This window comes from Mobula hypostoma, chromosome 28, assembly GCF_963921235.1.
Source record: "Mobula hypostoma chromosome 28, sMobHyp1.1, whole genome shotgun sequence".
Taxonomy (NCBI): Eukaryota; Metazoa; Chordata; class Chondrichthyes; order Myliobatiformes; family Myliobatidae; genus Mobula; species Mobula hypostoma.
In genome coordinates this window covers 21,528,716-21,550,583 of record NC_086124.1, presented here as the reverse complement: position 1 = coordinate 21,550,583, position 21,868 = coordinate 21,528,716, and the positions used below count along the sequence as shown (strand labels likewise).

The 21,868-nt window shown below is 51.0% G+C and overlaps 1 protein-coding gene across 9 annotated transcripts in view; it reads left to right on the top strand.

Annotated features, from left to right (window-relative positions):
- The window catches only part of hdac6 (histone deacetylase 6), a 96,993-nt gene extending 75,902 nt beyond the window's left edge, over positions 1-21,091 (top strand). For 6 of the 9 annotated variants that reach the window (XM_063034919.1, XM_063034918.1, XM_063034921.1 and 3 more), the window contains 7 exons: positions 2,460-2,534; positions 5,652-5,714; positions 10,251-10,444; positions 12,981-13,121; positions 18,425-18,571; positions 19,307-19,435; positions 19,865-21,091. In XM_063034919.1, coding sequence (XP_062890989.1) covers positions 2,460-2,534; positions 5,652-5,714; positions 10,251-10,444; positions 12,981-13,121; positions 18,425-18,571; positions 19,307-19,435; positions 19,865-19,927 — 812 coding nt within the window. In that variant the 3' untranslated portion in view covers positions 19,928-21,091. The remainder of the gene's footprint in view (positions 1-2,459; positions 2,535-5,651; positions 5,715-10,250; positions 10,445-12,980; positions 13,122-18,424; positions 18,572-19,306; positions 19,436-19,864) is intronic. The other 3 variants (XM_063034924.1, XM_063034923.1, XM_063034920.1) reach the window with 2 other exon arrangements.
- The last annotated feature ends 777 nt before the right edge of the window (positions 21,092-21,868 follow it).

The window sequence follows — 21,868 nt, the reverse complement described above, 5'->3', positions numbered from 1 at the left end:
GGGAGGGGACGGCCAGGAGGGAGCGCCGCGCCGCGGGAGGGGACAGCCAGGAGGGAGCGCCGCACCGCGGGAGGGGACGGCCAGGAAGGAGCACTGTGGGAGAGGACAACAAGGAGGAAGTGCTGCACTACAGGAGGGTCAGAGAAAGAGGAGTGGGAAGTTGCCTTGCAGCTTTGTAAATCTCTGGTTTGTCCACCACGCGCCTCTCCTTCCTCGCCACCCCTCATGTGGCATCTGGAATATTACAGTCAGTTCTGGTCACTGCATTATGAGGTAGAAGCTGGTGGAACATAATTTTCAGGCTTTTATATCTTCCGCCCAATTGGGGGGGGTGGGGGGGAGAACTGGAATTGCTTAATTACAGTCACATACACCAAGATACAGTCAAAAGCTATACATAAACAACAGGAATTCTGCAGATGCTGGAAATTCAAGCAACATACATCAAAGTTGCTGGTGAACGCAGCAGGCCAAGCAGCATCTATAGGAAGAGGCGCAGTCGACGTTTCAGGCCGAGACCCTTCATCAGGAAGGGTCTCGGCCTGAAACGTCGACTGCGCCTCTTCCTATAGATGCTGCTTGGCCTGCTGCGTTCACCAGCAACTTTGATGTATCATATTATACATACTGATCAGATCATTACACAGTGCATTGAGGTAGAGCAAGGTAAAACAATAACAGTTTGCAGAATAGAGTGTAACAGCTACAAAGAAAGTGCAGTGCAGGTAGACAATGTGGTACAAGATCATAATTAGAACCGTTCAATAGTGAAGAGGTCCACCAGGATGCTGCTTGGTTTAGAGAGCAGAGAAGAGGTTGTCCAGACTTACTCTGACGACACTTGCGGGCGGCTGCCAGCACATGTTGATTGTCGACGCAAACGACGCATCTCACTGTATGTTTTGATGTACGTGCGACAACTCCAGCTCATCAGACCTAATTTAATCTGGATTAGCTGAAGGGAGACCCAGCCGCAGAAAAATTGCAAGCGGAGTTTAATCCGGGCAGGCGTGAGGGGTTGCACTTTGGGAGGGCAAACGTAAAGGGTCAGTATACGGTTAATGACCTTTATCAGTGTCGATCTCCGGCTCTCAAAGTGGCCGCAGAGGTAGAGAGGGCGATAAAGAAAGCTGTATGGCATACTTGTCTTTATTGGACAAGGCACTGACTTCAACGGTCATAAAATGATGTTGCGGCTTAATAAAACTCTGGTTAGGTCACCTCTGGTCTCCCCCATTACAGGAAGGATGTGCAGGTTTTGGAGAGGGTGTGGAATCACAGAAAGTTGGTTTGCAGGTGCAGCCTTCAAGAAGGCAAATGGAATTTTGGCCTTCATTGCTAGAGGGATTGAATTTAAGAGGAGGGAGGTTATGCTGCAACTGTACAGGGTTCTGGTGAGGCCACATCTACAGTTCTAGTCTCCCTACTTGAAGGATATAATGGCTTTGGAGGAGCTTCACAGGTTGATTCCAGAGATGAGGGGGTTAGGCTATGAGGAGAGATTGAGTCGCCTGGGACTGTACCCTCAGAATTCAGAAGAATGAAAGATCTTACAGAAATATATAAAATTATGAAAGGGATAGATAAGACAGAGACAGGAAAGTCGTTTCCACTGGCAGGTGAGACTAGAACTAGGAGACGTAGCCTCAAAATTTGGGGGAGTAGATTTAGGACAGAGATGAGGAGAAACTGCTTTTCCCAGATTGTGGGGAATCTGTGGAATTCTCTGCCTAGTGAAGCAGTGGAGGCTACCTCAGTAGATATATTTAGGGCAAGGTTGGATAGATTATTGCATAGTAGGGGAATTAAGGGTTCTGGGGAAAAGGTGGAGAGTGGTCTGGGGCCAGATCAGCCATGATCTTATTGAATGGCGGAGCAGGCTCAACGGGCCAGATGGCCGACTCCTGCTCCTGTTTCTTATGTTTTTTTGTAGAAGAGGTTCACCAGGATGCTGCCTGGGTTAGAGAGCATGCGTTATAAGGAGAGGCTGGACAAACTTGGGTTGTTTTCTCAGCAGCAGAGGCTGAGAGACCTGGTGCAGTTCAATAGGATTGTGAGGGGCGTAGGTAGAGTAGACAGCCAGTATCTTCTTTCCCAGGGTTGAAATTTCTAATACCAGAGGGCATGCATTTCAGATGAGACGGGGCAACTTCTGTACAGCTGCACAGAGTACAGTTTGAATGAGCTGCTAGAGGTGTTTAATAGACAAGAGAGATGCTTAAACGTCTCTTAGAGAGGTACCTGGCCATGCGGAGAATGGGGGGATCTGGACACTGTGTGGACAGAGGGGATGAGTGAGATGGTTAATTGTCCTGTTCTCGTGCTGTACTCTTCTGTCTTCTTTGGCCATTTTCACCCTGTGAGAATTGGTGGGGGAGATCGAGTGGCAGAGGGGCTGAAAGGCCACAGCGGCTGATTCTCAGGTCTCTGGATGAGGTATCCATTCTCCTTACCTACAGAGCCCGAACAGGACCCCAAGATTCAGCAAAAGAAGCACCGTTCCCCGTGGTCTCAAATACAACTTCCTGCACATCGTATGTATGACCTCAACCCTTGCCCTCCCACCTGCCCTTGGTGCCCTGCACAGAGTGCCAGGCATAGAGCGCCCGTGCTGTAGGAAGCGTGGGTGTGCACTGGGGAGGGCGTAGAGGGGAGCCCTCCCGAGGTGGTACTGGAACGGAGAGCTGTGAGGAGTGGTTGGACGCTGTGGAGCTGGAGGGGAATAGGAACGAGGGGCAAGTAAACTCTCAAAGGCAGCAGTATGTGAAGAAGAGGAGGTAAAGGTGGCAGGGAGTATTGAGGGACATGGGACCTCGCTGTACAAGGGTAGGACACACACTGTGAATGGTGGGGAGTATTGAGGGACAGACGAACCTCATTATACAAGGGTAGGACACACATTGTGAATGGGGGGGAGTATTAAGGGACAGACAGACCTCGGTATACGAGGGTAGGACACGCACTGTGAATGGTGGGGGAGTGTCGAGCAACAGAGGGATCTCGGTGTAGAAGGGTAGGACACACTCCATGAATGATGGGGAGTATTGAGGGACAGAGGGACCTCGGTGTACAAGGGTAGGACACACACCGTGAATGGTGGGGAGTGTCGAGGGACAGAGGGACCTAAGTCTAAGACAGCACAGGTGGGTAAGGTGGTGAGGAGGGCTTACGGGATACCTGCCTTCATTAGCCGGGACACAGAGTACAAGAGTAGGGAGGTGATGATACAACTTCATGACCCATTGGTCAGCCCACAGCTGGAGTTCAGTGTCCAGTTCTGGTCTCCACACTACAGGAAGGAGTGCTACTGCACTGGAGAAGAGATTCTCCAGGACGTTGCCTGGGACGGAGCGTTTCGGCTACGAGGCGAGACCGGGGAGGCAGCGTCTGTTCTCCCTGAAGCGGATGAGGCTGAGGGGGGACTTGATAGATGTGGACAGAGTGACGAGGGGCAGAGACAGGGTGGGAGAGTAGGGAACCTCTCGCTGGGACAGAAGTATCCAAACCCAGAGGGCATGGCTTTAGGATGAGAGTTGGAGGGCGGATCGGAGAGGGAGGAGTATTGGGATCTGGAACTTGCAGAGACTCTCACAACATCGAGGAAGTGTCCAGACAGTCACTTGAAAGGCTGAGATGGAGAAGGGGACGGTCCCAGAGCTGGGGAACGGGACTGGTATAGCTGGGTGCATGACGTCTAGCACGTGCAGGATGGGCCGAAAGGCTGTGTGATCCTACTCTACCCCACCTCCGTTTTTAGCCCCCACCACTAACCCACCAGATCTTCCCACCCACCCTCACGCACACTGGAGCCGATAACACAGCGGCCCCGGATGTGGGAGGGACCCAGAGCGACCATGGGAATCCCACAGGGTCACGGGGAGAATACACTGCACGTGCACAAGCGCTCCCACACGACAGCAGCGGTCAGCATTGAACCTGAGTCTCCAGAACAATGAGGCGGTGTCCCTATCCACTGTGCCACTGCCCCAGGGCCTCATCAGCACTCTACGTTGCTACACCTGTCACTATGCACGGTAAATTGTTCAGCCAGCGTGCAGAAAGCACAGTGCAGTGGAGACCCAGCTTCGATCCTGACTGCCGCCCTTGTGCGTGGAGCTCGCACGCTCTCCCTGTCACCCTGCCTGTGGTTGCTAGGTTAATCGGCTCCACCGTGTCTCTTTGGACGGGTGTTTGTTGCTGGAACTTTCGGGGGGTGGGGGGTGGTTCGGGATTCTGTGAGAGGGACAAAAGAAGCGTGAGAGCAGGATTGGTTGGGGAGGTGCACTAGGCCAGTATTTACAGGGGCCGAACAGCCTCCTCCCACGACATCTCAGAATCAGGTTTATTCCCTCTGACGCACGTCATGAAATTTGTTATTTTGCGGCCCCAGTACAGGGCAATATATAAACTATGAAATAAGGATGTATGTAAAAGTGCAAAAAGGGAGCAAAATAATGAGGTAGTGTTCACGGTTCATGCACCATTCAGAAATCTAATGGCGGAGGGGAAGAAGCTGTTCTTAAAGCATTGAGAGTGGGTCTTCAGGCTCCTGTACTGCCTCCCTGATGGTATATTAGAGGTTGTATATGAACTAACCCTTCTGGTCTTGCCCCACCAGAGGTACATCCCTTTGTCTCCTTCACCACTCCGCCCCACCGTGACAACTAACTCGCTGCTGTCTGCTTTGCTACCACCCCCCCCGCCCCCACCACCATATTACAACAAAAGATTTGGATCTGTGATGGTGATGTTGCTTCTGTCTCTCTTTCTCTCTCCACAGACGCTGACCGGCCCGCTGCTTTTTTTTTGGCATTTTCCATTTGCTTTTAGGTCTCCGTGACGGCTCAGATCCACGATTCACGGCTTTGATGTTGCTAAGTCTCCCCTCCTTGCCCTCTCCGTCCTAAAACGTGAACCTTTGCTCTTCTGACCGACCAGACGCTGAGAGTTCACAGGCTTTTCTTTTCTCACTCCCAAGTTTCTGACATCTGCACGTTGGATCCTTTTTCTAGCTTTTAACATCTGGCATCATAGACACACACACACACACACACACACAGACAGAAAGAGAGAGAGACGTACACACAGAAACGTGTGTGTAAATATATATACACACATACACACACACACACACACACACACAGAAAGAGAAAGAGACGTACACACAGAAACACGTGTGTGTAAATATATATACACATACACACACACACAGAGACACGTACACACAGAAACACGTGTGTGTAAATATATATACACATACACACACACACACACACACAGAGAGAGACACGTACACACAGAAACACGTGTGTGTAAATATATATACACACACACACACACACACACACACATATATACATACACACTAGAGCAGACTCTCATATGCACACACTTCTGCATCTTGATCTGAAACATCGATAGCTCCTTACCCCGCCCCCCCCCCCCCCCACACAGATGCTGCTTGACGCTCCGAGCTGCCCCTGCAGGCTGTGTGTTGCTCCTGAGACCTCCCCCACCTCCGCTTCCGCCATCAGCTCCCTCCCTACGGACGGCCGACGTGGAGGACTGCGGCGTCACCGTCACTAACCAGGCTTGCTGTCTCGCTCCCTCGCTCACCAGCCTTTCTTTTGTTCCCCTTCTTCGCCTCGCAGTCTCGAGCCTGGAAACCGAGGAGCAGCCCTTGCACGCCAAGCACTTTCCGCTGTGGCCCCAATGTGCGTATGTCAGCAGGAGCACCGCGTGTGACTGCGTCCTGGGTTCTTATGGATGGGATGTTGTCGGGGCGGGGTGGGGGTGGGACACAGGTTAAGTGTGGCAAGTCAAAAGATTCCTACAGATTTCTGGAGGTTCTGAATTCAACTTGTGCAGCTCTCTTTTGAAACAATTTATACAGCGTTGGCCAGACTGCATTTGCAGCACTGTGAACAGTTTGACCCCCTGTGATCCCCTAGGTTACCCCAGGTGCTCCCGTTTCTTCCCACATACCCACAGACCTGTGGGGTCAGCAAGTTAATCACCCCCCTCCCCACAGTGTGTGGGTGAGGCTTAGAATTTGGGGAGAGTTACTTACTTAGCAGGCCTTCCCAGCCCTTTGAACAGTGCTGCTCCAGCAGCCTCAATTTAACTCTAACCCAATCACGGGACAATTTACAATGGCTAATTAACCTACCCGGTCTGTCTTGTGGGAGGAAACCGGAGCACCCGGGGAAAACCCACACATTACCCGGGGAGGATGCCCAGAGACTCCTTACAGAGGATGCTGGGGGTGAAGTCCAAACTCTGAAACTTCCTGAATTGTAATAGTGCTGAGTTACCGTGGCGCCCAGGTTGGTGGGTAAATGAATTGAGATTGGTGTAAATGGGTGGCGGGGAGGAGGCACAGACTTAGTGGGCCGAAGGGCCAGTCTCTGCTGGATGACTTTGTGACTCCAAACTTTTACACTCTTAAGCAAGGTTGTTCTGTCCCCTCCGTCGCGAGAACAAAATCCTTATTTTATTTTTAAAAAAGCAAAGATATCCTTCTACAACATGCCCCACCTGGTGGTGTTAGTGAGTGAGCGAGTCGTTGGGATGGAGGCCCTCTGTTGGTTGTATTCGACCGTGGACATTGCATCCTAACTGTTAAGTCAGGGCCGCACAATATGAAGAGCAAGTCTTTGCCCCTGCAGCAGGCTGTCCCTCTCCAAGCAGCTGATGACAAAAGAACAACAGAGACTGGTACATTTTGGCACCAGTGGCATTGCAGGAGCTGCCAGTCAGTGTTGAACTCAATGTAGGGTTTTAGAGGATGGGGATGCTAGCCCCATGCACAACCCTCCTCCTTTCACAGCCAGGCTTGGGACTGACAATCGCAGAGTTCCAACTCCAGGCCTTATCCTTAAAACGTTTTTTTGCACGCACACTACATTAACCAGGAATCAATCCTCACCATTGTAAGCCCATATGTCATCGTTCACAAAGGAAGACATCTTGTCACACTGTACTTCTACCCTCCTGCCTCTGGAGGTGCTGTACTGTGGCAGACTTGCATAGCAACTTCTGGCGTAGGCAATATTGACATCTATGTTTGTAATAAGGTTACAAACTGTGGACCAGTTTGTGTCAAAGTTAAATCAGAATCAGGTTTAATATCACCAGCATATGTCAAGAAATTTGTTGTTTTTGCAGCAGCAATACATTGCAATAAATATATAATAAAACCCGTGAACTACAGTGAATACAATATACAGTGCCTTGAAAAAGTATGCAGCTCCCACAACTATTTTCACATTTTACTGTCTCATTTTCTAAATTTAAAATATATTGAACTAGGATTTTTTGAGCTAATCTAAAAAAACATTGTGCATCATGTCAAATCAAAAGAAAAATTCCAAATCTGTCAACAATTATATAAATTATAAACCAAAATTGTGAGGCTGAAAAAGTATTCACCCCCTTTGTAATTGTTAAGCTAACTTTCCTCAGTAGCAATATACTATCTGACCAACTCACCCAATCTGTCAATGTAGAAAATTGAAGGATCACCTGTTTTCAATTAATTCATAAGAATATGGTAAATACCCCTTTATAAGGTCCAACAGTATGGTAGACTTTCAACAGACCAATGCAAAATCAAGATAAAAGAACATTCAAGACAAGTCAGGGAAATTTTAATGGAGAAACACAAATCTGGGGAAGGCACTGAATGTAACTCGGAGCTCAGTGCAGTCCATCATGAAAAGGTGGGAAAAATATGTGAAACCACAGACGCACCATCTAGGTCAAGCTGCCCCTCTGAACTTAGTTGTTGTTGAAGAATGGAACTTGTAAGAGAGGCTACTGTGACACCAACAGTTGCTTGAAGTGAGCTGCGGGAGTCTGGCAGCCACTGGAGGTGAGGTTCATGTCTCCACAATCTCTAAGGCCTTGCACAAAAAGGGTATTTATGGAAGAGTAGCAGGGGAGAAAACCCTGGCTTTAAAAAAAGCATACCCTTGCCTGTGAAGACTTTGCAAAGCATCACTTAGAAGATACTGAAAAGAGGTGGAAGAAGGTCTTCTGGTCAGATGAGACTCAAGTGGAACTTCTTGGCCTTAACAATGTGGCATAAATCTACCAGTGCGCATCAGGCAGATAACACCACCCGTACTGTACTCATGCTATGGAGATGCTTTTCAGCAGCAGGGACTGAAAATATGGTCAAGATTGATGGGAAGATGGATGCTGCTAAGTACAGAGAGATCCTGGATAAGAACCTGCTAGGCTCTGCCAGGAAGCTTAAACTCGGGAGGAAGTTGGCCTTTCTGCAGGACAATGACCCAAAGCACACTGTTAGGGCAACCATGGAGTGTCTTCAAATGAAGAAAATGAATGTCCCTGGTGGAGCATCTCTTGCAGGACCGCAAGACTGCTGTCCAGCACCGCTCCCCAACTAACCTGGCATGGCTCGAGCAATTGTGCAAGGAGGAATGTGCAAATCTTGCTCCATCACATTGTGCAAAGCTAATAGAGACTTATCCAGAAAGACTACTGACTGTAATATTTGTGAGAGGTGGTACTGAGCAAAGGGGGATGAATACATTTCAACTGCTGACATTTCAGGTTTTTAACTTTTAGCTTTTCATGCTTTACAATTTTCCCCATACTTTGGGCTCTACTGTGGGGAAAGAAAGAAGCATGTGATTTACAAATAAAAATTCAGTTAAATTGATCAAAATCCTTGGTTGTAATGCTTATTTGTGTGAAAAAAAGGGTTGGGGACTGAATACTTTTACAAGGCACTGTATATACTGTATGTATAAAATAGTTAAATTAATAGTGTAAAAAAGTAGTGAGGTAGTGTTCTTGGGTTCAGAAGTATGATGGCAGAGGAGAAGAAGCTGTTCCTGAATCGTTGAGTACCTCCTCCCTAATGGTAGCAGTGAGAAAGAGGGCATGTCCTAAGCGATGGGGCTCCTTAATAATAGATGCCACCTTTTTGAGGCATTACTGCTTGACGATGTCCTTGATCCTGCGGAGGCTAGTGCTCATGATGTGGAGTTGATTGTCAGTAGCTCAAGTCCACAAGCGCAATGAAAAGCTTCCTTGTAGCGGCATCATAGGCACATCGCATCAAAGACGCAAGATTCACAAGAAAGACGTAAATCACACAGGAAATCAAAGGAACAACACCAAAAGACCATTGTAGTGCAAAGTGGTCACAGTGTTGCTGTACTGAGGCAGTGACTAGGGTTGGGCCGGTTGGTTCAAGAACCGAATGGTTGAAGGGAAGATGCTGCTCCAGATCCTGGTGGTGTGAGAGTTAAAGCTTCTGCACCTCCTGCCCAAAGGGAGCTGTTTTAAGACGGCACGTCCCGGATGACGAGGGATCTTTAATGGCTGTTGCCCCTGCTGTAGACACGACCGATGCTGGGGTGGGACGTGCCTGTGATGTACTGGGCTGAGTCCACAACTCTACAGCTTCCTGCACATTCGTATTGCCGTACCAGACTGGGATGCAACCAGTCAAGGTACATCTGTAGAAGCTGGCAGAAGAATTTTGAACTTCTGACACCTTGTAATTAAAGAGATAAGCCGGCACTCCTTCCACCATACAGTGCTGCAACTATTGTGTGTGGCCGTGCAGTACAGTAAATGAAATGCTCCCACGTATGTAGCGTTTGTTGCCATCCAGATAGAATTTTCTTTTGTATAATGTTAATATCATTTCGAAATTATAGTAATATTATTTTGAAATCTGTGTGAATATAATTGTGGTATACCCTGTAATTCATTGTGTTAATGAATATAATCCACCATTTTTTGAAATAAAAGTACTGCAAGCTTTTATTTTGAAATATTTTAGAGCTTCAACGTACTTACATTGTCAGTGTTTCAAGTTACAACACTGTTACAAATTGTAACAATAAACACAGAATGGAAGTTGTTAGCTCATTGTTAATAAACTGCCAGCCCACTGAACGCCAATACCATCTAGTCAAAACATTTTACTTTTACCACTTGTTTTGAATGTCTGACATTGTTTATTTGTGTTGTGGTTTGTGTTCGATGTGAAAAATTTTATATTTTGACTTCTTTGGTAAAAGGTGGTATGCATATTGCTAAAAAAAAAATTGAATTCAGGTGCCGCGCAGTTTTCAGGCCATGTAGAAATTTCCTGCACAGAGCAATGGTTGGTCTGCGCAGCTGGAAATAAATAAGAGGAAACGTTGGCTGCATCTAACCTCTCTCCCTACCACACTCCCTCAACCCCCCTCTGCTTATCTCCACAGTGCCCAGCTTGGACATGACCAAGGAGTCGTTGCTGCAGAGCCAGCGGAAGGAGCGGCACTCCTTGCCCTCCTACACCTCCTGGGAGTACCCGAGGAGTCCTGAGGAGCAGCCAGCCTCGCAGGGGGCCCGCCGGAAGAACCTCGTTGATCTGGACGCTGAAGCAACTGCAAATCAGGTCCGCCAGCAGACGGAGGTGAGAGTAAGTCGGCGGCAGTGGAGGGGGAGGAGCCCAAGGTGTGTGGTTTATCACACTTGACCTCCGCGGATCCCATTTCCCGGGTCGAGGTCCGCGCGCTCTGCGCAGGTGGGGAAGAGGCAGCGGGTCGGTTGGCATCCACTGAGGTGTTGGCGGGGCTTCATTCCCCCGGGTGGTGGCGGTGGTAGGGAGCGTCCGGCCCTGGGAGGAGCAGAGGGAGCACTACGTTGCAGTTGGGCAGGTAGTGAGCATCGCGTCTTGGGGGGCGGGGTGGTTAGGGAGTATTGCATTGAGGGTACACCGTGTCACAGAGTGTCAGTAAGGAGCTCTGTGTCATGGGAGGGGCAGAGGGAAGCACCGTGTCACAGGAGGTTGGGTAGGGAGCTTCACGCAGTAGGAGGGGAAGACAGAATACCGTGAGCAAGGATGGGGAGGGGTGTAGGAACTGGAGGGGGAGTTACTGAGTGGGGAGGGGTGTAGGAACTGGAGGGGGAGTTACTGAGTGGCGAGGGGTGTAGGAACTGGAGGGGGAGTTACTGAGTGGGGAGGGGTGTAGGAACTGGAGGGGAGTTACTGAGTGGGGACGGCTGTAGGAACTGGAGGGGGAGTTACTGAGTGGGGAGGGGTGTAGGAACTGGAGGGGGAGTTACTGAGTGGGGAGGGGTGTAGGAACTGGAGAGGGAGTTACTGAGTGGGGGAGGGGTGTAGGAACTGGAGGGGGAGTTACTGAGTGATGAGAGTTGAAGGAACTGGAGGGGGAGTTACTGAGTGATGAGGGTTGTAGGGGCCGGAGGGGGAGTTACTGAGTGGGGGAGGATTGTAGGAACTAGCGGGGAAGTTACAGAGTGGGGAGGGTTGTAGGGGCCGGAGGGGGAGTTACTGAGTGGGGAGGGGTTTAGGAACTGGAGGGGGAGTTACTGAGTGGGGAGAGGTGTAGGAACTAGAGGGGGAGTTACTGAGTGGGGAGGGGTGTAGGAACTGGAGGGGGAATTACTGAGTGGGGAGGGGTGTAGGAATTGGAGGGGGAGTTACTGAGTGGGGAGGGGTGTAGGAACTGGGGGGAAGTTACTGAGTGGGGAGAGGTGTAGGAACTGGAGGGGAGTTACTGAGTGGGGAGGGGTGTAGGAACTGGAGGGGGAGTTACTGAGTGGGGAGGGGTGTAGGAACTGGAGGGGGAGTTACTGAGTGGGGAGGGGTGTGGGAACTGGAGGGGGAGTTACTGAGTGGGGAGGGGTGTAGGAACTGGAGGGGAGTTACTGAGTGGGGAGAGGTGTAGGAACTGGAGGGGGAGTTACTGAGTGGGGAGGGGTGTGGGAACTGGAGGGGGAGTTACTGAGTGGGGAGGGGTGTAGGAACTGGAGGGGGAGTTACTGAGTGGGGAGGGGTGTAGGAACTGGAGGGGGAGTTACTGAGTGGGGAGGGGTGTAGGAACTGGAGGGGGAGTTACTGAGTGGGGGAGGGGTGTAGGGACTGGAGGGGGAGTTACTGAGTGGCGGGGTGTAGGAACTGGAGGGGGAGTTACTGAGTGGGGAGGGGTGTAGGAACTGGAGGGGGAGTACTGAGTGGCTAGGGGTGTAGGAACTGGAGGGGAGTTACTGAGTGGGGAGGGGTGTAGGAACTGGAGAGGGAGTTACAGAGTGATGAGAGTTGTAGGAACTGGAGGGGGAGTTACAGAGTGATGAGAGTTGTAGGAACTGGAGGGGAAATTATAGAGTGGGGAGGGTGTAGGAACTGGAGGGGGAGTTACTGAGAGGGGAGGGGTGTAGGAACTGGAGAGGGAGTTACAGAGTGATGAGAGTTGTAGGAACTGGGGGGGAGTTACTGAGTGGGGAGGGGTGTAGGAACTGGAGGGGGAGTTACTGAGTGGGGAGGGGTGTAGGAACTGGAGAGGGAGTTACAGAGTGATGAGAGTTGTAGGAACTGGAGGGGGAGTTACAGAGTGATGAGAGTTGTAGGAACTGGAGGGGAAATTATAGAGTGGGGAGGGTGTAGGAACTGGAGGGGGAGTTACTGAGAGGGGAGGGGTGTAGGAACTGGAGAGGGAGTTACAGAGTGATGAGAGTTGTAGGAACTGGAGGGGGAGTTACAGAGTGATGAGAGTTGTAGGAACTGGAGGGGGAGTTACTGACTGGGGAGGATTATAGGAACTGGAGGGGAAGTTATAGAGTGGGGAGGGTGTAGGAACTGGAGGGGGAGTTACTGAGAGGGGAGGGGTGTAGGAACTGGAGAGGGAGTTACAGAGTGATGAGAGTTGTAGGAACTGGACGGGGAGTTACTGAGTGATGAGGGTTGTAGGGGCTGGAGCAGGAGTTAAAGATACGGGTAGGGATGTAGGGGCTGGAGAGGCGTGGATCAGAGTTGGGGAGGGAGAGAGTCAAATAGATAGGGAGGGTGGTGAGGCCAAAAAGGCTGTCACAGATACAGGGAGGGGTGTAGGGACCAAAGACTGTGTTACAAGAGGGGTGGGAGGAAGTCACCTCCTCCCCCAGACCCACAGCTGAATGAACCCCACCTCCTTCCCTGTCCCGGACAGGCATCCATCTCAGATCAGCAAGACACGGACCTCTCGTCCAACTCTTCCAAGGGTCAGTCCGAGAGTGAGGATGAAGCGGAGAGATGGAAGGGCCGCTGTCCCGTTCCTCCTGTGCCACTGTACAAGCTGACCACGGAGCCGGTGAGGTCTCTCTCCCTCTGGGAAAAAGATTCTGACTCTCTACTCTTATCCTCCATCGGGTCTCCTCCCAGCCTCCATTGCTCCAGAGAAAACAGCTTGGGTTTGTCCAAGCTCTCCTCATAGCTCATGCTCTGTAACTTAGGCAACATCCTGGTAAGCCTCTTCTGCACCAAAGTTTCCACATCCTTCCTGTAATCAAATGCAATACTTAGGTTGTGGCCTAACTCCAGGTTATGCATTCCACCTCTAAAACAGCCTGCTCTGCACTTCTTTAAACCTTCCCCTGTCATCTTAAATTAATTCCCTCTACTGTTTAACATTTCTACCCTGAGGGAGAAAAGACGGACTGTCCACCCTATCTCTGGCCCTTATCATTTTATGAATTTCTTTGGGTGTCCCCGCATCTCCAGAGAAAGCAACCCAACTTTGTCCAAACTCCCCTTATACATCTCACTAAAAGTACAAAATATATGTTATTATCAGAGTACATGTATGTCACCATTTCCAACCCTGAGATTCATTTTCCTGTGGGCATACTCAGCAAATCTATAGAATAGTAACTGTAACAGGATCAGTGAAAGATCAACCAGAGTGCAGAAGACAACAAACTGCAAATGCAGATATAAATAAATAACGAGAATATGAGATAAAGAGTCCTTAAAGTGAGATCTTTGGTTGTTGGAACATCTCAATGATGGGCCAAGTGAGTGTCGTTATCTCCTTGTTTAAGGGTCTGATGGTTGAGGGGTAGTAACTGTTCTTGAACCTGTTTTTGCGAGTCCTGAGCCTCTTAAAGCCTTCTACCTGATGACAGCAGTGAGAAAAAGGCATGGCCTACACCCTCTCCAAAGGCCCCGCACCCATCCTGTAACAGGGCGACCGGAGATGCAGAATGTGCCCCCTTCATCTCTAATCCATGTGGCATCCTGATGAACACCTTCTGCACCCCCTCCAAAGACCCACACCCTTCCTGTGATGAAGAGACCCGATCTGCACACACAACTCCAAGTTCAGGCTGACCGAAGTTTCACATGGCTGCCACATAACTTCCTGACATTTGTACTCGAGTATTGAAGGGAAGCGTGCCGAACATCATCTTCACAATCTTCCTCACTGTGTGGTTGCTTAAAGAAGACGATGGACTTGGGAAATGTACCCCCATCTTCTTCAACCGCCACCGATCTCAGCTGCTTCCTTCCTTGTTCTGTCATTTCATCAGTAAGGACCCCCCACTGTCCAGGCCATTCTCTCTTCTCGCAAACAACAGGAATTCTGCAGATGCTGCAAATTCAAGCAACACACATCAAAGTTGCTGGTGAATGCAGCAGGCCAGGCAGCATCTCTAGGAAGAGGTACAGTCGACGTTTCAGGCCGAGACCCTTCGTCAGGACTAACTGAAGGAAGAGTTAGTAAGAGGCCAAAGGGGCTGTTTCCATGGTGTACAAGTCTACGAGGGCTTGACTGGAGAAGTGGAGCTTACCCAGCCATGTCTGGAGGGAGAGGCAGGCAGAGAGGATCAGGGATATCGTAACTCTTCCTTCAGTTAGTCCTGACGAAGGGTCTCGGCCTGAAACGTCGACTGTACCTCTTCCTAGAGATGCTGCCTGGCCTGCTGCGTTCACCAGCAACTTTGATGTGTCATGCTCTCTTCTCGCTGGTATCAGGAGCCTTGGGTCCCACACCACAGGTTCAAGAATAATTATTGCCCCTCAACCATCAGGCTTCTGAACCAGTGAGGATAACTTAACTCGCCCCAACACTAAACTGAGTCCACGACCTAAGGGCTCTATAATTCATGTTCTCGGTATTATTTATTTATTTATTTATTGCTTTTTTTTCGTATTTACAGTTTTTCTTTAGCACATTGGTTCTTTGTCTATCTTTGTGTGTAGTTTTTCAGTGATTCTGTTGTATTTTTCTGTTCTACTATGAATGCCTGCAGGAAAATGAATGGCAGGTTGGTACAGGGTGACAAGTGCATTCTCTGATAATAAATTTACTTTGAACCATTGGCAGCCATGCCTTCACCTGCCTCGTTCTCAATATTTCTGATCCCGTCCGCCTGCCTCGTTCTCGATATCCCTGATCCCCTCCGCCTGCCTCGTTCTCGATATCCCTGATCCCCTCCGCCTGCCTCGTTCTCGATATCCCTGATCCCCTCCGCCTGCCTCGTTCTCGATATCCCTGATCCCCTCCGCCTGCCTCGTTCTCGATATCCCTGATCCTCTCTGCCTGCCTCGTTCTTGATATCCTTGATCCCCTCCGCCTGCCTCGTTCTGGATATCCCTGATCCCCTCCGCCTGCCTCGTTCTCGATATCCCTGATCCCCTCCGCCTGCCTCGTTCTCGATATCCCTGATCCCCTCCGCCTGCCTCGTTCTCGATATCCCTGATCCCCTCCGCCTGCCTCGTTCTCGATATCCCTGATCCCCTCCGCCTGCCTCGTTCTCGATATCCCTGATCCCCTCCGCCTGCCTCGTTCTCGATATCCCTGATCCCCTCCGCCTGCCTCGTTCTCGATATCCCTGATCCCCTCCGCCTGCCTCGTTCTCGATATCCCTGATCCCCTCCGCCTGCCTCGTTCTCGATATCCCTGATCCCCTCCGCCTGCCTCGTTCTCGATATCCCTGATCCCCTCCGCCTGCCTCGTTCTCGATATCCCTGATCCCCTCCGCCTGCCTCGTTCTCGATATCCCTGATCCCCTCCGCCTGCCTCGTTCTCGATATCCCTGATCCACTCCGCCTGCCTCTCCCTCCAGACATGGCTGGGTAAGCCCCACTTCTCCAGTCAAGCCCTCGTAGACTTGTGGAAACCATACACCATCAAAACAGCCCCTTTGGCCCAACATTATTCGGCACGACCATGTTTCCCATCTCTGCTAGTCCCATTTGCCTATTTTTTAGCCCGTATCGTTCTGAACCTTTCCAGTTGTGTGCCTGCAATTAACCTTTCGGGAATCCTGCACGAGGACTCCCAGGTCCTGTTGTGTTATTCACCTCAATCACTCTCTTTGGCGGCTCATTCCGTATACAAACCACCTCTGGGTGATGAGAGTTGCCCCTCAAGTTCCTATTAAATCTCTCTGCCTCTCAACTTAAGCCCGTACCATTCTAGTTGTTGTTTCCCCAACCCTGGGAAGCAGATTGTGGGTGTTCACCCTATCTTTGAATAAAAATCAGGTTTATTATCATTGACATACAGAACTGTGCAAAAATCTTCGACACCCTAGATCTTTTAGATGGTTTCAGATGGCATGGCCTCCACGGAGCCCTGATCGAGAGACAAGCCAGCGACAGCCGAAGTCTGCAGAGGACCTGTGGCAAGTTCTCTGAGATGCTTGGAACAACCTAACAGACAATTTATAAAACTGTACAGCACTTTAAGAGAATTGATGGAGTTTTAAAGGCAAACAGTGGTCACATTAAATATTGATTTGATTTAGTTTTTTTTTATGTTTTATTGCTCTTTGTAGTAATTTTTTGATATTTAGAAACTTTTCATCATTTTTGAAAGCGTCTTTGCTTTACAGAATTTTTTTTTACATGTGCCTAAGACAAAATTTATAGTTTTGTGTCAGCAGTTCAGCAAGACATAAAAATTCCCCTCATAAGACATAGGGAGAGAATTGGGCCATTCAGCCCATCAAGTCTGCTCCATCTTCCTCTCAAACCCATTCTCCTGCCTTCTGCCTGTAACCTTTGATGCCCTGACTAATCGAGAGCCTATCAAACTCCACTTTAAATACACTCAATAACTTGGCCTGTGGCCACAAATTCCACAGATGCACCACTCTCTGGCTAAAGAAATCCTTCCTCATCTCCGTTCTAACTGCAGGACTCTCTATTCTGAGGTTATCCGCTGGTCCAGGACCCCCCCCCCCCCCACCCCACTATTGGAAACATCCTTTCCACATCCACCCTATCTAGGCCTTTCAACATTTCGATGAGATGCCCCCTTGTTCGTATAAACTACAGCAAGTACAAGCCCAGAGCCATCAAATGTTCCTCATACGATAAGTCTTTCATTCCTGGGATCATCCTCATGAACCTCCTCTGAACCCATTCCAATGTCAGCACATCTTTTTTTAATAAGGGGCCCAAAACTGCTGTCAGTTCTCCAAGTGAACTGTGTTGACCTTATTCACCACTGTAAGGTCACCCCTCGGTCTCCTACACTCCAAGGAGTGAAGTCCTGGCCTGTAACTCAAGCCCATGAGACTTTGCAACATTGTCATAAATCCACACCAGTCCTGTTCCCCATCACCACCTCCATCTCCTTCTCTACCCCCACCAACCCTTCAGGCAATCTTAACCCCACCTCCTCTGGAGGGTAAAAACCCTCAGATCCCTTCTACAGCCCATGCCTTCTGGGTTTGGACACCTCTGTCATGGGGTGAGGTTCCCTACTCTCCCACCCTGTCTCTGCCCCTCGCCATTTTGTCCACCTCTATCAAGTCCCCCCTCAGCCTCCCCCGCTCCAGGGAGAACAGACCCAGACTCTCCAGTCTCTCCTCTTAACCAAAACGTCCCATACTAGGCAACGTCCTGGGGAATCTCCTCCGAACCCTCTCCAGTGCATTTATCTCCTCCCTTTAGTGTGGAGACCAGAACTGTACTCGGTACTCCAGCTGTGGGCCAACATGAAGTTGTATGGTCACCTACCCACTCTTGTATTCTGTGTCCCGGCCAATGAAGGCAGGTACCCTTACTCCTTCCTCATCACCTTATCTACCTGCGCTGACCTGGAGGTGCCTGTTGACTCCTCCAGTCCCTCTGCCTCCTGAGCTGCAAGGAGTCCCTCCATCCCTCAAAGCCCTCCTGCTACCATCACCTTCGCCCTGTAAGGGTTGTTGACGAGAGCACTGGGGCATCTTGCAGTCCCACAACCCCGAGCAGTCAAAGGCGAGTGGTTCCCTGAACCACGATCTGACAAAAGGGAGCCCGCACACATGCCACCCTCTGAGTAAACGCCACTCTGAAAACCGTGCCCCAGGTGCACGTCGCCTCTCTTTAAAAAAATGCTGTTAGACGTTCGACACGCTCTGAAAATGCATGTCCCAGATGCACGCCATTCCTACCCAACGCACCCCAGTCATAGATCATTCCCCAAAAAACGTTCCACAGAGGGCCGCAGGCGTGTAACACTCGCTGGAGAAACAGGGCCCAGACACCCCACTGCACTGAGTAATGCCTCCCCCCCCCCCCACTCATCCCCGCGAGGACAGTGACAGACACTGCCGCCGGTGACTGCAACCCGCACCCTGATGCAGAGCTGGATGCCGAGCATGGGTTTTGTCTCCGCAGGGGACAGTCTACGCGGTGACGCCGCTGACCAGCTGCCCTCAGCTAAAGGCCGTTCAGCCGGTGCCGGACAGTGGCCTGGACGTGTGGCAACCCTGTCAGGAGTGCAGAGCCGAGGGGGAGAACTGGGTCTGCCTCAGCTGCTATCAGGTAGGAGGGTCTGCAGTCCCCTACCCCTTCCTCCTCCCCTACCCCTTCCCCCACCCCCTTCCCTACCCCTTCCCACCCCTTCCCCTCCCCCCTCCCCCACTCCTTCCACTTACTCCCTCCCCTACCCCTTCCACTTACCTCTTCACTTCCCCTACCCCACCCACCTACCCCTTCTCCTATCCCTTCCCCTACCCCTTCCACTTACCCCTTCCCCTACCCCATCTCCACCTACCCCTTCTCCCTACCCCTCCCCCTCCCCTACCCTTCCACTTACCCCTTCCACCTACCCCACCTCCACCTACTCCTTCCCCTACCCCACCTCCACCTCCCCCTCTCTCCATTCCCCTCTCCCCTCCCTGTCACCCCATTCCCCCTCACCCCCTCCCCGTCTACTCTTCCCTATCCCTTCTCTATGTCCCCTCCCCTCTCCCTCTCCTCCTCCACTCCTCCCTTAACCCCCCCTCACCCTCTTCCGCCTCCTCCTCTCCTTCCCTTACTCCTTTGCCTTCCCTTGCTACCTGTCACTTCTTGTACTCCTCATCCTCCTCCCTATCCCCCTCCCTCAGGTCTACGTGCTAAGTGTGTGTTGGAGGGGCTGGTGCCAACCCGAGCCCAGAGACAGAGACATTCCTGCGACACAGGGTGTGGTTTGGTTAGCTGTGGGGTACTGGGGTTGGGTGTATTTTTCACAGGGGGAGACCGTCTCTCACCGGGCATGCGGTCTATTGTGTACAGGTGTACTGCGGGCGCTACGTGAATGCGCACATGGAGAGTCACTGGCGCGAGAGCGGACACCCGTTTGTGCTGAGTTACGCTGACCTGTCGGCCTGGTGCTACGACTGTGACGCCTACGTCCACCATGAGGTGAGGGGAGCTACACTGGAACTGCCCCATCCGTCCCTACCCCCGTCTTTCCATCGTTCCTCATCCCTACTACCCCCCTCCATCCTTCTGTCCGTCCGTCGCCCCTCTCCACTGTGGTCTCTTGCCCTCCCCTCCCTCTGACCGTGAGGGCTTACAATCATATCTTACACTGTATGGGTTTGGGGGTGGAGGTTTCCGGGACGGGGCTGGCGAGGTGAGGAATCCTTCCTGATGATGTTGCTGCGGGTCCTCAGCCCCTCACTGAGGTTTGTCTCCCCCTCCTTCCGACCGTGACAGTTTACATACACTCTTTACCCTCTGGGGGGTGGGGGGGGGGCGGTGATTGCCGTGGGACGGGGTTGGCAGGTGAGGGATCCAATCGCAGTGGTGTTGCTTCAGTCCCTCACCGAGGTCTCTCTCCCCTTCCAGGTGCTGCTGCCAGTCAAGGAGGAGGCACATCGCATGAAGTTTGGGCAGGGGATGGCCGGCTAACAGGAGGGTGGTGGCCGCTGTGTGGCTGGGGGAGGGGCAGTGGTCTCCAGAGCAGCACCCCCCCCCCCCCGACCCACTGCACAGCAGCGGGACACGGGCGCAGGCTGGCTGACATTGACAGGTGTCCATCTCCTGGAGCTGCCTGCCCAGTATCCCAGAGCCCAGAGGCATTCTGCCGAGGAACAGCACTGTTCCAGAGTTTCTCCTCCGTCGTTATATCCAGCAGGATATTAGCACATTCTCAGTTTTCTGATATACACACACCCAAACTCACTCACACTGTCTTTCTTTCTTTCTTTCTCTTTTTCTCTTTCCCTCTCCCTCCTTCCCTCTCTCTCTCTTTCTCTCTCATTCCTTCTCTGTTTATGTCTGTCTCTCTCTCCTTCTCCACCTCTGCCTCTATCTCTTTATCTGTCTCTCATACCCACATCACCTAGCAGAAACACATAATGCTCACAATGACACACACACACACACACACACACACACACACACACACACACACACGGAATGGCCCGCCCTCCCCTTCACACACCAGAATCCCCGACCACCCCCCCCCCGCCCCAGCCTAGGGTCTCCATTTTCTTTTTATGCTGATTCCCTGTTACCGTGTAACACCTTTTATTTGTAGAAACATTGATTAAAACTGTTGGTGTTTTGATGAACATTGGAAACTCTGCAATTCTGCTGTGCCGTACAGTTGGAATCTTCAGTCCGTGACCACTGCCCTCTGGGATCTCTGTTGTACACTTCACCCTCTCGGGCCACTCCACCGTCAAGTCGGAGTCAGACAGCGTGTAAACAGGCCTTTTGGCCCAACCTTTCAGTGCTGACCATCGAAGCCCGCATTTGGCCAGTATCCCTCCAAACCAGCGGTTCCCAGCCATTGACCCTTTGTTTAATGGTGTTGGTCCGTGGCATAAAAAAAGTTTGGGAACCCCTCTTCTACCCCTTTTCTGCTCAAGAACCCGTTCAAGTTGGACTTTATTATGATATACATTTGTACATCCAAACAAAACAATGTTCCTCCAGACCACAGTGCCCCCACAACACATATATCACACACAGCACATAAAACAAAATTATTACCCTAAATAAGTGAATAAAATATAATTCAGAATGCATGTGAAGTACAATAAACAGTGAACAGCTCGCTGTTCCAGTGACAAGACCTGGGCAGTGGCAGGGTATTCTTTAGTCTCACAGCCTGAGGGAAGAGGCCGTCACCCAGTCTGGCAGTCCTAGTCCTGACGGGAGTGGGTCAGAGAGATTGTGGGATGAGTGGGGGAGGGATCCTCAACTTAGGCCCCTTCATCTGCAGCGCTTCCGGTAAATGTCACAAATAGCCGGGGAGGGAGACCTCGGTGACCCTCTGGGCAGTTTTCACTATCCTCCATAGAGTCTTGGGGTCTGATGCCTTGCAGGTTCCGAACCGCACAATGATACAGGCCGACAGGTGATCTGGTTACAAGTTGTTAGAATGGGGGGGATGTCATGGGGAGCTTTGTACCCCTCAATCTCCTCAGAAAGTGTAGACACTGATATGCCTTCTTAGTGAGGAGGTGTTGGGGTCCAGGTTAGATTGTCCGTTATGTGCTGTCCAAGAAACTGTGTGCTCTGCACTCTCTCCACGCCAGAGTTACTGATGTGTAATGGAGAGTGGTCAGCCTGTGCCTTCCTGAAGTCCACAATCAACTCTTCTGTGTTGACCACGCTGAGACTCAGGTTGTTGTTCTCACACCATTTGACAGGCCAACTCATTGTCACTGATGAGGCAACCACTGCTGAATCGTCAGCGAACTTGCTGATGCAGTTTGAGCTGGATCTGGCTCTGCAGAGAACTAAGCACAGAGCCCTGGAGGTGGTGAGGGGGTGGGTGGGCTCAGCATGATGAAGCTTGAGTTGTTGCTGCCAGCTCAAACTGACTGGGGTCTTCTTGTC